General features: G+C 33.7%; 1 protein-coding gene across 1 annotated transcript in view; it reads right to left on the bottom strand.

The window, feature by feature from the left end:
* Nucleotides 1–13,425, bottom strand: part of LOC149791314 (uncharacterized) — a 291,320-nt gene that overhangs the window by 172,927 nt on the left and 104,968 nt on the right. The window contains exons 10-11 of the mRNA XM_089969843.1: nt 3,461–3,550; nt 363–449 (exon numbers count right to left, since the gene is read on the bottom strand). Of these exons, the coding sequence (XP_089825969.1) occupies nt 363–449; nt 3,461–3,550 (177 nt within the window). The remainder of the gene's footprint in view (nt 1–362; nt 450–3,460; nt 3,551–13,425) is intronic.

The following is a 13,425-nucleotide window of genomic DNA, read 5'->3' as shown; positions in this document are numbered from 1 at the left end:
CCTCATTAGCAAATATGACAATATGACTTTCTACTCATCAGAAGAATCAACAAGAATTTCAAGATGGATGCCATGGCGGGCATATTGTAAATTAGATTGGTACCTTTTTCTTTTTGGCTCTGGCCATTCTGCGATTGCCATCGAGATAAAAACACCAAATGTGTACACAACAATACCTTGATACAATGAATATATCATCATATCCTTTATTCACAGAATAAAATCATGAAACCATCAGTCCCCTTACACCACAAACGCAACTGCCATTGACACCTGTTTACTCATTTTATGCTTCATACTAACACGTAACTTGTTCATGAGAATAAACTTGACCCAAATTTTTGATCTGCCTCAATACATACCGCACCTTCCAATGATATTTTTCTTCCAAAAGAACCGGCACAGAGGTTTATCTTTGCCCATGTACTTAAAACATAACCAGCACGGAACTGTAATTAGAAAAGACTCTTTATACTAAACCTCATATAGCTACTATGTATAGGTTTATAAAGTGCAATTCATGCTATTTTGAGGATCATTTGATGTGATTTGGAAGACAAGCATATTTTCATCATTATGTGTCACTTAATGGTGAATTCAATACAAAGAAGTGTCCCTCGGTGGGACCAATGATCTAAAACGAAATTCCAGTATGATTTCCTGCTTTTAACTGCTGACTGCTAAAACCATATGTGATATTCTCCTATGAAAACAAGATTTTCAAATTTTCTGTAGTGAAGGACAAAATGAATGTCAAAATGACACCATTTACATTTAGGAACAAATATACCTCATTAGAAAACCTCATATCAATATCATCATCCTTTCTAGAAAAGAGTGACATCAACATATTCAAGACAGCACTCATGGCAGCAGTGTTAGAAGTATGATTTGCAATAGTTTCATTTAGAACCAACTAGGTAACAAATGTCTACTAGTGAAAACCCCATACTGACATCAGTTTGGGAGTAGACATAATATGACTCAATTCGAGCATGCGATGAAGATGGCCATCATGGTAGCCATGATGAGGGTCAATCATTTCTATCCAGTACCAACATGACACCACAGGAACTCTACTGATGACAATACCATGTCCAAATGACTCTGTTTTAATTTCGCAGCAACAAGGTATTAAAAGATGTCTTCTGTGGAAAAACACATGTTGATATGAAATTCCATTCTTGAGAGACAACAAAAACAAGATTTTAAAGATGGATGCTAAAATGGCTATGCTGGATATTAACATCATAATAATACGTTTTCTGATGAGAGCACAATGTCAATATGGCCAGTTAGTCATTATATACTATACATCATAAGAAGCCTATCAGTTGATCTCAGCATCCATTCAGGAGGAATAACAATAGCAAAAGTTTGGAGAGGAACATGGTGTCAGCAATAATTGATGTGAAAGTCATACAATGTTCATAAGGACCAACTAGATATCATAATAAATCATCAGGTGAAAACTTCATGTACTTCGGTGAAAGCTTAACTGTGTAGTAATATTATTCATGTTTGACAAAGGTTTTAACTTTTCAACTTTATACACAACATAGAGAAAGCTAACTTGAAGCTTGCGTCCTCACGCTAAGGACTTCATCTGCAGATTATTTTAATCTCTACCGACTGTTAACATTGCGCAAATAAATGGTGATCAATGTTAACAGATTTTCCCAGACATGCAGAGATATATATATATATATATATATATATAAAATTGAATTTGTAAGCATTTATATGAATCAAGCCATTTCATATTATAATTAATTCTTCTTTGGCATGATTTTGCAACCACTGTCATTTGATACTAAAAAATAATACAAATAATATCATACGATGTGTTGAGGTTAAAATATTATGTTTTTAAAATAAATATGCCAAGAACGATGAAAAGAAGAATAGCAAGTTTTAGATGAAAGCAAAGCGGACAGAGCGAAACAAAAAACTCAAAGATCTTGAAGACTGATGCCGTTGTTGCAATTTCAGAGGTATGCATTTATGATAAACACCAATTCCATTTAGGATCAAACACAAGACTTCTAATAAGAACAAAAAGACAGGTGCATTTTGCATCAAATCAGAATGTTTAAATGATAGCAAAAATTTAAACATGCCATGTCACAAGAACTCAGTATTGTTTCAAAATGCACACGATTCTCAAGAAACTTAGCCCCAATGTTTTTTCAGCAAGTACAAGATAACTAGATTTTTTATCACCTAAAACTAAATTTTTATAGAGACAAACATTGCTTTTGGTGCAACTGCATCAGATATAGTTATGACAATGCAAGCGTAATGGTCGTCATGAACAACTCAGTTCTGGCCAGGATCTTCTCAGAGAATCCAGCAAGAACATTTATACAATAGCACCATTTAGTCTCTAATAAGTGCAAAGATGAACACTAACAACACCTGCATTACCTTCAAACCCCCTACTGAACTACTTTGAGCAGCAATACAATGGATTTTAAAGACAATAAACTTTCAGTCTGTTTTTCTTTCTTGTCAGTGTGTTTTGGTTATGTGAGTGCAGATGTTTATGACGTTGATATTTGACAATGCTAAGACTAAAAACTATTTCTTTCTTTCTCAATGTAATAAATTCAGATTTGAATTTCCAATCATATTCAATGGGATTGTTTCTCAGTTGGATGACATGGGTTATTGGCACAAGCACACTGACTACCTTTGAAACCTCAAAATACACATTCTGAATTTTACAAAGACAATTTTGTCTGTGAATATGATATACAGCAGTCATTTTTATATTTTCATGGACCAAATTCATGTCACTGGATATGCTTATATTATAATTTCATACTAATATGAGATCAAGTGTTTTTAATATGACCACGATGATTTCTTGTTCAATATCAGACAAGCATTTTTTCATTTAGGACCAAATACATATAGTAAAATGTTTTAAGATGAAATTTACATGTTTATTTCTTAATTTGCTCCAAAGGAGTAAAAATAGCAAAATTTTCAAGATTGCTACAGTGACTGGGGATATATTTGTCTGAATGTCATTACTATTTTGTATCTTTGAACTAATAAAGACCCATTTGTTCAACAGAGCCAAGTTTCTTGATTTTCCTGTAAGTGGTTTAAAAAAAGTCAGAATAAGAAACAATTACTATTGGGCAAAATATTACAGCCACAGGCTCTTCTAATTGTCAACTGCCATTCCTAAGGACAATCAGAAAACTTGGTAATATTTACGATTCTAATGTTTATCAAGAAACTGTAGTCACCAATTCACATCACTCAAAACAGAAATAGATTAATCAAATGTTATCAATTATTACATGCCTTATTTATTTTGGTATCATGATGTTACTACATTTAAGTATTTTAAAGTATAACAAAATATTAACTTTCTAAACTTGTTTAACGAACTAACGTTTTAGTCTTAAATCGCTATATTTAGTTTCTATGTTCATTCAAATCATACCGAGTTGATTACTCTTCTTGTTAATTTTCTTCCATCTTTGTATGAGTAAACCTCTCCACATGCTCTTGTTGCAAGAAAATCAAGAAATGCCTGAAAAATATTAAACTAATATTAAGTATTCAGGGAACAAATTGTCTTAAAGATGTATAATTAAAATAATAAACTAGAATTACTCGATGTGAAAAACATCATATTGCAAGAAGTTTTATTTCTTAGTACAAACAATCCCTAATATTCCTGCTGAGCTCCAACATATTCCACTTATTTTTATTTTCAACATGCTAAAAAAACACCTGAAAGTACAGTTCAATATTCTTTCTCATGGTCTTTGATCTAGAACCTAATTCCACACAGTCGGGTGAAAATTCATTTGCACATGAACAAACCATTGTGTTCACATCATCAGTGAAGTATAAAATTCCAAGAAATTACATTTGATGTGATCTCAACATCAATTAGGGTTAATTTAAAATTCTTCAAAAGTGTGGATATGTTGGTGCTATAATTTGCAGTTCATTTTTATATTTTTTTATATTTTTGGGGGACGGTAATGGTGGCTATAGGTGGAAGCTAGTAAAGTGGGCTCTGAAGATTTTGGCAGTTATAAGTGGTTATTTTTACAGTGAAATGGTTCATACTTGTTGGGATGACGTGTGAATATTCAACGAATGCAGGGTATAGAACATTACTGGTAGATCGTATTCAATTTTGAAGAAAAAAGATGTTTTTCCACTCAAAATTCAATTATGATGGAGTAGAGATGAAAGTTTAGTGGTGCAGTTTTGAGACATTCCTTATCTGATTTGTTTGACTCATTTACTTATTTCAGTGTAGTTTCCCATCCATCTGTTGCCTTCAGTTGTAAGTATTGTTTGGCACATGGTGAGTAATAAATGTCAGTGTCACAATTGAGTAAAAAATTACTCCAAATAAGATTAACTACAAGCATGAGTGGAAAGAAAGATCAAGGCAAGCAACAAATAAAAACCAGATTACAGAGTGGCACCCTAATGGAGACATCTGACACAAGTATGAGTGAATCAATCTTGAATACAATTCAGCTGGACTTGGATGAAATAAAGCAAAGTCTCAGAGGGAGCATTTCAAAAGCAGATTTCACATCTACTATTGCTGACTTGGGGAAAAAAAAGATGACCTAACAGAAATTGTCTCAACTATTGGGAGGAAACTGTTAGAGAATGTGAAGAAAGATCTCAGAAAGGAGAGAGTTGTAGAAAGTGAAAGGGTAGTAAAGGAGAGGACAGGAGAGTTGATGGATAGGGTGGATTCACTGGAATTCAAAAACCACCAATTGCGAGAAAAATTACATGAGGCAAAGAAGGGAAATGATAAAATAAGGAGTGAAGTGAAAAAGATTCTGACAGGTGATTGAAACAAGCAAGTGCGGCTTCAACCCAAATCAAACAATATTCAAGGAAGCTAAATGTTAAAATTTTAGGGCTGGAGAAGGAGGCATGTGCATTTCTAAACAAATTAACGAGCCAGTCAAACACATTCTGATTTAAACTTTCCACGATCTTACCAGAGGTAAATTCTTCTGGTGGTATCTGCATAGCTGCTTTTATCTCTGAACTCTTTTGCATTGCCCACAGCTTTCATGTATGTTTACCAATTCAATTTTAAAGTTCGAATAACCCACAACAAAACTGGATGTTTGTTTTTGCAAATTCTGTACACCAGTTACACTGCATAACATTCTTTTCCTCATCATAATTCAGCCATTCCCTGTATTTTGTCCATGTTTTGTGAAACATTCGATTATGCTTTTCCCTATCATAAGAATTATTCCTCTCTTTTTTTGGTTATTTTCATTCAACTTCTGCTTTTTTCCCGGTGGCAGAACACCTTCTATAAAACACAACATTCTGCCAGTCTTATAAGGAGGGATTTGTGCCTTGTTTGGAAATATGAGAATGTTACAGTATAGCTGATGCGAATTATTTAAAGTAAGAAAAGGAATGACACAGTGTCTTTTATATAAGAAAGTCAGAGCAAGAAATACGTTTCAAAACACATACCATTGCCACCCCCCAATTAAATTACCTCTCCCTAATAAAGACTTAACTTCAGCAGATGTTCTGCATGATCAAAGCAGTGGCCATTGTAAACACTGTTATAAAATATTATCATCAGAAGATAGTGTTAGTTTCAGCTTGGAAAAGGTGTGTTCCCATCAAATAAAGCCATCCGACTCAGCGTGTTGTATTTAACAGCTCCAATTATGGTCTCATCAGCCATAAGTTTGGTAATTGTTCCTAATTAATCAAACCTCAATGTATTGTTGAAATTAATAATAAGGTGGAAAATTTTCAAATCTTAGATGCCCATGCTCAGAGATTTTAATTCCCAGCAAAAATATGGCAGTCTGCATGGATATCTACATGTGTATTAAATTATTTGTTCATTCTTGTAAGGGAAAAAATATAAAAACTATTCTTGTCATCATAGAAAAAGTAGTTGTACGGAAAGAATACATCAAAAACGTAATCGTAATAAATTGATATAATCCGTATAATTATTTCGATGCAAATGTAAAATATGCAGTTTACTGTTTGTGACTGTTGGAGTGTTTGGCTAGCAAGCACACAAAAAAACAACCTTAAACAAAAAAACATGCAAACTAATTTCTCTGAATAGTTTTTGCCATGTTTTTTTGTGTGGTATACCGCTTTGTAGTTTGTTACTGTGGTTGAGTGATATGTCATTTTACCATTTAATTCATTATCAGATTAATTAGGATCAATTACCAAACTTCCGTTGCTAATGACAGGGCCATACAGTTGTACTGTTAAGCAAAATGCACAAAATTGGATGGCTTCTTATTATAGAAACACACCTTTCCGAGGCAGAAATTGACTTCATCTTCTCATGCTAATATTTAATGACTGTGTTTACAATGATCACTGCTTTGGTTCTACAGAACATCTGCTGAAGTCAAGTCTTTATTAGGGAATGGCATAAACAAATGCTGATTATTGATAATCGAAACTTACTAGCCCATCGGACTATTAACTTTACTAGTCCGACATTAAATCTACTAGCCTTAGAGACTATCGCTAATTTCGAGCCCTGCTTAAGGTTTTGCACTTAGGTGGAACTCTACAGTTTTGTATTTTGCATAGTGTTAGAATTTTAAAGAAAAAGAATTTCCCTGGCTTTCCTCACTGGTTACACTGGCTATTTAAAAAAGACCTTGTATTAGGTATAATTCAAAGAACATTTAATTCCTATTATTTTGGTTGTGATTGATGGGTGTAATATGTGTTATAGAGTTTACAGCTTGGCCTTACTCCAGATGTGCACCTTTCAAAGAAGTGCTAGCTCCAATTGGTCATTTTCACTTCCTGAACTTCAGAGGTAAATTGTATAAAAAAGAGCCAATAACTTTATTTCCATTTTATTTATCTGGTAATTCATTCATAGCACTTTCACAAGCTGGTATTGTCTAATCTGTCAAAATTAATTTTCCCTATTTTAATAGCTGCTATGGATAGTGTACTTTAGACTAATTCAGGACGATTTTTTAGCACAAGGGAGCAGTCATTTTAGTTAGCAGTGTGCTTAGATCATACACAATTTCCAAAAGTACAATATCATCCATATTACATTAATGTAGCATAGAGGTACACCAACATTCTCTCCACTGTTCATGTTTTAAATGCAAACAACTTCACCTTACGTATGTCACTCTCTCAAAAGTACATAATAACTGGTGAGCGCCCCCTTAGCTCCTGACCAAATAGGTTTTAGCATGTATGTACATGCAACCATATTCACAATATATCTTGGGATAAGATTAAATAAATTTTAAATTTCATGTCCAATAACTTATGTTTAAACTTGTTGTTACCTACATGAAGCCCAAAAGCTTACGGATTTGAGGACATACTACTTGGGAATTACACATGGCTTACGAAAAAAGATGCGCTATTCAGACTTGCACGAAAAGTCATATATTCTAGCAAATACCCGACAGTAACGAACACTAAGTGTAAAATGTATATCGCAGTGACCATTTTTTGTTTTAACAGTGTGGTAGTAAAATAAATGTGTTTACTGTGATTTGGATTTTTAACGTAACTTTAAAAAAAATTTAATCATATCACTATGATGTCTGCAGTGTGGCAGTTTATAGTGATGTCTGGCACTGAGGCATCATGCCGCAGACATGCAGCATGATGTCCCACCCAGTCACATTATCCTGACAACAGGCCGACCAGTCCTAACACTAACCTCTTAATGCTGAGCCCCAAGCGAGGCAGCTGTCAGTACCATTTTTGTAAGTCTTTGGTATGACTTGGCCAGGGATCGTACTCATGACCTCCCGCATCCGAGGTGGACACTCTAACCACTAGGCCACCGGAGCGATCAGTAAAATAAATGAAATTATTGTTTAATCTCATCTTCTAGCTTGAACAGTGGTTGAGAGATCCAATTAAAACTAAAACAGTGAAGCATGAAATATTGGTCAGTGATATGCGTGAAACATATCAAAGTGCATGCTCTCAACAAGTTTCATAATTATGTGATTCTGTACTAAAAATAATATTTCTCAATAAGTTAAGACATGCAACAAGATATGTATATCAGTGAAAGTTTTGGTAAATACCAACTGGTGACGAAACCTAAATAAATATTAATTAAATAGGTCATGAAAAGCAAAGTTCATGTTTTAATTTTATCTTGAAATTTTGCTTTCATGTAATCATCATAAGTGTAGGACTCGCGGTACTAATTCAACTCCAATGGTAAACATATGGAACACTATCATATTCAAAATTCAATAACTTAAAATTTCTGGGTGCTGATAATGACACCTATAATTCTTCATGCACATCTAACCTTGGTGCAAGCTTATGTGTGGAGAACACCATATGACCCGTGGCACTTTGTTTACATACATGTGCATGAAACACGTGTTATTGATTCTATACCAAATGAATCAGGTGCTACTTTCATTACTGAGTACTCCTGAGTCAAGCCTGTAAAAATGCTAAAATTGCATCAGTAGAAATTTGTCAATATTTTTTTTACATTACATACAGGATAAGCTCTCAAAAGATATTTTTCCTAAAATTTTAATTTTTGTTAACCAATTATGGACCACCAAACCTGTAAATACTCTATTATTTCTTCACCCATTTCTAGACTGGTTCACAGTTCTTCCGTGTAATTAGTACCGTGTGTCCTATAACCAGATTTAAATTTTTTAGACAAAGATGTATTTTACTCCTTGATATTAGAGCATAATTGTAAGAAAGAATTGTCCATGCTTGTGCATGGATAATAGTGCAATAGCATTTTATGTGATACCAATATCTATAGTTAAATTGCATCCGCATTACATGTTGCTGTGTTGTATTGTACTTATTAGTGGCTTATTCTTGTTATTAAAATAATTGTTTTCTGCCTTTGCATCTTCATGTTATCTTTCTATGGCATGCATGCTACACAAAAGAAACACAAGCATGCTGACATCAGCAAGTATGACATCACAGGGTATCAAATTACATGACGCATTGTATTTTCATCTCTCGCTGGCTATAAGACAAGTTTTAAATGTTTTAAATTTCAAAACTGCATTTCTTTTCTTGCTGACTCTCACAGAAATAAGATGCAGTGTATCCCTATTCACATCAATCAAAGAAAACAAATAAGTGTGCCACATGACAGGTCAAAAGGGTAAGAGGCCATTGCTATTTTGTGACTAAAACAAATACATGCATCCATGAAGCATCAAGAGATGCTGACATTCCAAACTTATTTAAACTATCATCACATGTGATTCATGACCCCCAAATGTTAATAAAAAGGTATAAAAGCCAAGGAAAACTTCCATAAGCTTTATTATACTGAATAATTAAATAACATAGTGCTACTTTTTAGTATAAAACTATGGGGAAGGGTGAGGAAGCAAAGAATAGACAGAGTAATTTCTTCAAGCCTGGTAATGTTCCCCACAATGGGGGGGGGGAAATGTGTATCAACCCAAATAACACATCAACATGAGGTATGTTACATAAGAACAACAAGAGACAAATTTGAAAAAGCTATCCAAAGTTCCTATAATGCTGACATTGATGTTGGAGACAGAAAGTGTATGCACAAAATGTTATGACTCAAGCTATTAAGTATGCTGGAGGTGAAGAAATGTGTGAAAAACTTTGCTATGCCAAGACAAGTCAATGTCTCTATGCAATATGCAGACACTGATAAAACTTGTCACTGCATGAACTACTTGTTAAATTTAAGTAATAGAATTGAATTCATATTGAAGTTGTCTAATACAAAAACATATACCTACATTTACCCAAAGCTCATAAAAAGTTAAGAAAAAGTCTCAGAATCATTACTGTGGCTACTTTCCACTATAAGCAGTGTTAAACTACTTACTTTTTAATATAAAGCTGAAAAAATGCATACATTATTGAACAAAAGAGAAACAAAGCAAACATTGCAATCACTCAATTACAGTCAAAGGGGAGGTAATACACCTTGATTTGGCAAACCAAATAGCAAGCTCTAATTTACAGCTAAATGAATCCTTACTATTACTTGATAGTAAGAACAGAGAAATGTAGGTTTTATAAATAGCTTTTGTTTCAAATATGAAACCATATTTCTGACATGAAGCTTGTTTTCATTTATTCACAACAACATGTATGGTGAACAAAACACATATCGCTTAGTGCACACAGTAAAGAAATGCTGAGATTTGGAATAATGTGTTCTTAGAGCACAAGTTGCAACACCCTGACTATAAAGGTTTTCTGTCATGGGACTTGGTACATGAAGAAAACAGAGATCTGGTTTGGTGGGAAAGAGCAGTATGTTCACCATGCAGTTATACATCAAGAATGTTTCAACTGTATGAAGAGAGGTTGGGGAAGAAAAACTGCCTGTGTAAATAATGCAATACAGATAGGACTTTTGCAGACTTATACTGGGAATGAAGGGTTGAAAACTATTATTTTAAGTGAAAATGTCCCTCCCTGCTCCCTCAACAAAAGGGATGCAGAAAAGTTCCAATACTGTTTGCCAAAAAATGTAATGTACCAATATGAGAAACATGCTGAACATAGAATAGGTGTCAAGGAGTTTAATTCTAGGATAAGAAATAAGACAGGTATAATTGATATTCAATGTCACTCGACATATAATAATTCAATTTACAGGTTGAGACAATGCAGCATGTGCAGTTTTGTGCACAGTCCTTATTTTCACAATGTTCTCTGCTTTGATCTGCTGAGTGTGTCTCTAAAGTTAAATGATCAGTATTGATACATAAGTGATTGTGACATAAGTGGCTTACATATAAAATCTCCCCCCAGCCTCTTTTTTGGTATTGTTGCACATGTTAAATGGTATTTAACCATATAGGCCAATCTTTGGACACCAACATATGAAATTGTGCCATCAGGCCATACTATTCGCTTTTTCCCATAGCCTGAGCTGTCTACTGCTCCTGTCCAATGTATACAACCCTTCCCATCTGTGTTTGGTATTGATTTCTTCTCCAAAATCACATGCAAACCATGAAAGAAAGACTCCATTATGATTGTCATATGTAAAAACCACCAAATTGATACCCTGGATGTATGTGGTAACCATGGAAACAACAAGCTCCTATTATGGTATAGGTCGCATATAGGACTCACGGTACTAATTCAACTCCAATGGTAAACATATGGAACACTATTGTATTCAAAATTCAATAACTTAAAAATTTCTGGGCACTGATAATGACACCTATAATTCTTCATGCACATCTAACCTTGGTGCAAGCTTATGTGTGGAGAACACCATATGACCCGTGGCACTTTGTTTACATACATGTGCATGAAACACATGTTATTGATTCTGCACCAAATGAATCAGGTGCTACTTTCAGTATTGAGTACTCCTGAGTCAAGCCTGTAAAAATGCTAAAATTGCATCAGTAGAAATTTGTCAATATTTTTTTCACATTACATATAGGATAAGCTCTCAAAAGATATTTTTTCCTAAAATTTTAATTTTCATTATTAACCAATTATGGACCACCAAACCTATAAATACTCTATTATTTCTTCACCCATTTCTAGACTGGTTCACAGTTCTTCAGTATAATTAGTACCATGTGTCCTGTAACATGTCTTCTTCTACTTGAATGATTTTAAAAGAGCATATTCACAATCTTGGAGATAGGCATGGGTTTGCGTGACCCCAATTAAGTACTTTCTCAACAGAGAACCTGGCTTTATTTAGATAACTGCTGAGAATTCAATGTCTCCTTGGCAGAATGACATTCGGTAATTCGCATATTAATCCTCTCTGGTTGACCAAAACTTCAACACATTACTGGAGTAGACATCTGAGAACTCTGGGACAGGTTCTTACAAAAACCAAACACAACAGAAAACTTGTTTGCTTTTGACTAATATGATGTGTGCTATCACATTTCATAGATTCAACAACGTGGAGTTGTACTCAATCATGTGCTATCTAGAAAGAAGTTTATGCTGACATTCAAAGGAGCCATCTCGCATAATATCCATTATATCGAGTTTAGATCTAGCTGTTTAGTTGTAACAAACTATGAAACTTCATGTCATGCATTTGATTACAATGGATGGATTCACATTTTGATAATGATAAGGTTACAACACAAACTTTATTGATGCATCATGTGCATGTCAGCTTTATATCGAAAGTCTCTAGTTTATTAACTTTAGCTTTCCTTAAGATCTGATTCACAACAAACCTTTTTTAATTTATTTAATAAATTTGTGTATGACAAAAGAGAGTATAATTCTCCTGCATCAATAAAAGTTGCTCATACTTGCATAATCAACTCACAGTGGCAAGCAAAATGAGAGTCTTGATTGCTATATCATGATCTTCGTTACGCTAGAATCAATGTTCATAGACCCCACAGTTTGCAGGTTTACTATATAATCTCAAAGCCCAATCCTCTGGGAGTACATGTTATGAAACCAATTCAAACAATTACCAATGGCCTAAGTAGAAAAAGTTAGACAAAGTGGCTGTACATAGTACATGTTCTATATCTGCAGACACAGAAAGCAATGCTGAGTACATCATAAATTTCAGGGTTCATACTGAACTATGAATGATAAATTCAAAGACTTTTCCCAAACTTTCAAAGACCACAAACAGAGATTTCCAAGGCCTATTTTTGCTAACATTGTGTAGACAGGTTATATGAGAAATCAACGAATGCCAAATACTACAATATTGTTTACTGATTAAAGTCAAACTATAATTAATTTCCTAAAATAGCATTATAATGATCTGGAAAATAGGTTAACATTTGTTATTTTTTCAGAAATATGTAACATATGTGTCAGATTTAATACAAAATAAATTGTTCTCTTAACAGACATCAGCACTGCTTTGAATGCATTATTTGCTTTTTTTTCTGGTGCGAATTGTTCTGCAGATTTTTTATTTTGTTGGTGCTTATATCCTAGAAACGAAACAAAATTAATTATCATTGCAAGAATTTTAATGAATCTAAATGAAAACAAATAACTTTATGATGTATGAAAGTAATTTTTAATTCGGTTTTACATACTAGTATGAAACGCTATTTAGACACAAATTACCATTTAAAAAATGGCTTCTGAAAAAGTGAAATAAAATATAGGGGTACAAACAATAGTATGTATGTAGTAGGATGTATAGTCAGACTACAGATACACAAATCAATTTTGGCAATGTGATTTTTTTTAAAAAATTTTTTTATACCACTGGGGAAAAAGGTCGACGGTTGGCAATGAGAAACGGGGACAATCCGTCAACTGGAAACACATTTTTCATTCTTTTTTTTTTTATTTGCCTAATCAAATGACTTGACATCTTACAGTTAAAGCTTCACAGCACACGCTAACGCCATTTTTTTTCACTCGCAATTCAAGAACAACAACTCTTGCTTAACTCTA

The sequence above is a fragment of the Sinohyriopsis cumingii genome, chromosome 9 (assembly GCF_028554795.1).
Source record: "Sinohyriopsis cumingii isolate HCF-2022 chromosome 9, ASM2855479v2, whole genome shotgun sequence".
Lineage (NCBI taxonomy): Eukaryota > Metazoa > Mollusca > Bivalvia > Unionida > Unionidae > Sinohyriopsis > Sinohyriopsis cumingii.
The sequence above is the reverse complement of the archived record's forward strand: the minus strand, read 5'-3'. Positions and strand labels throughout refer to the sequence as shown.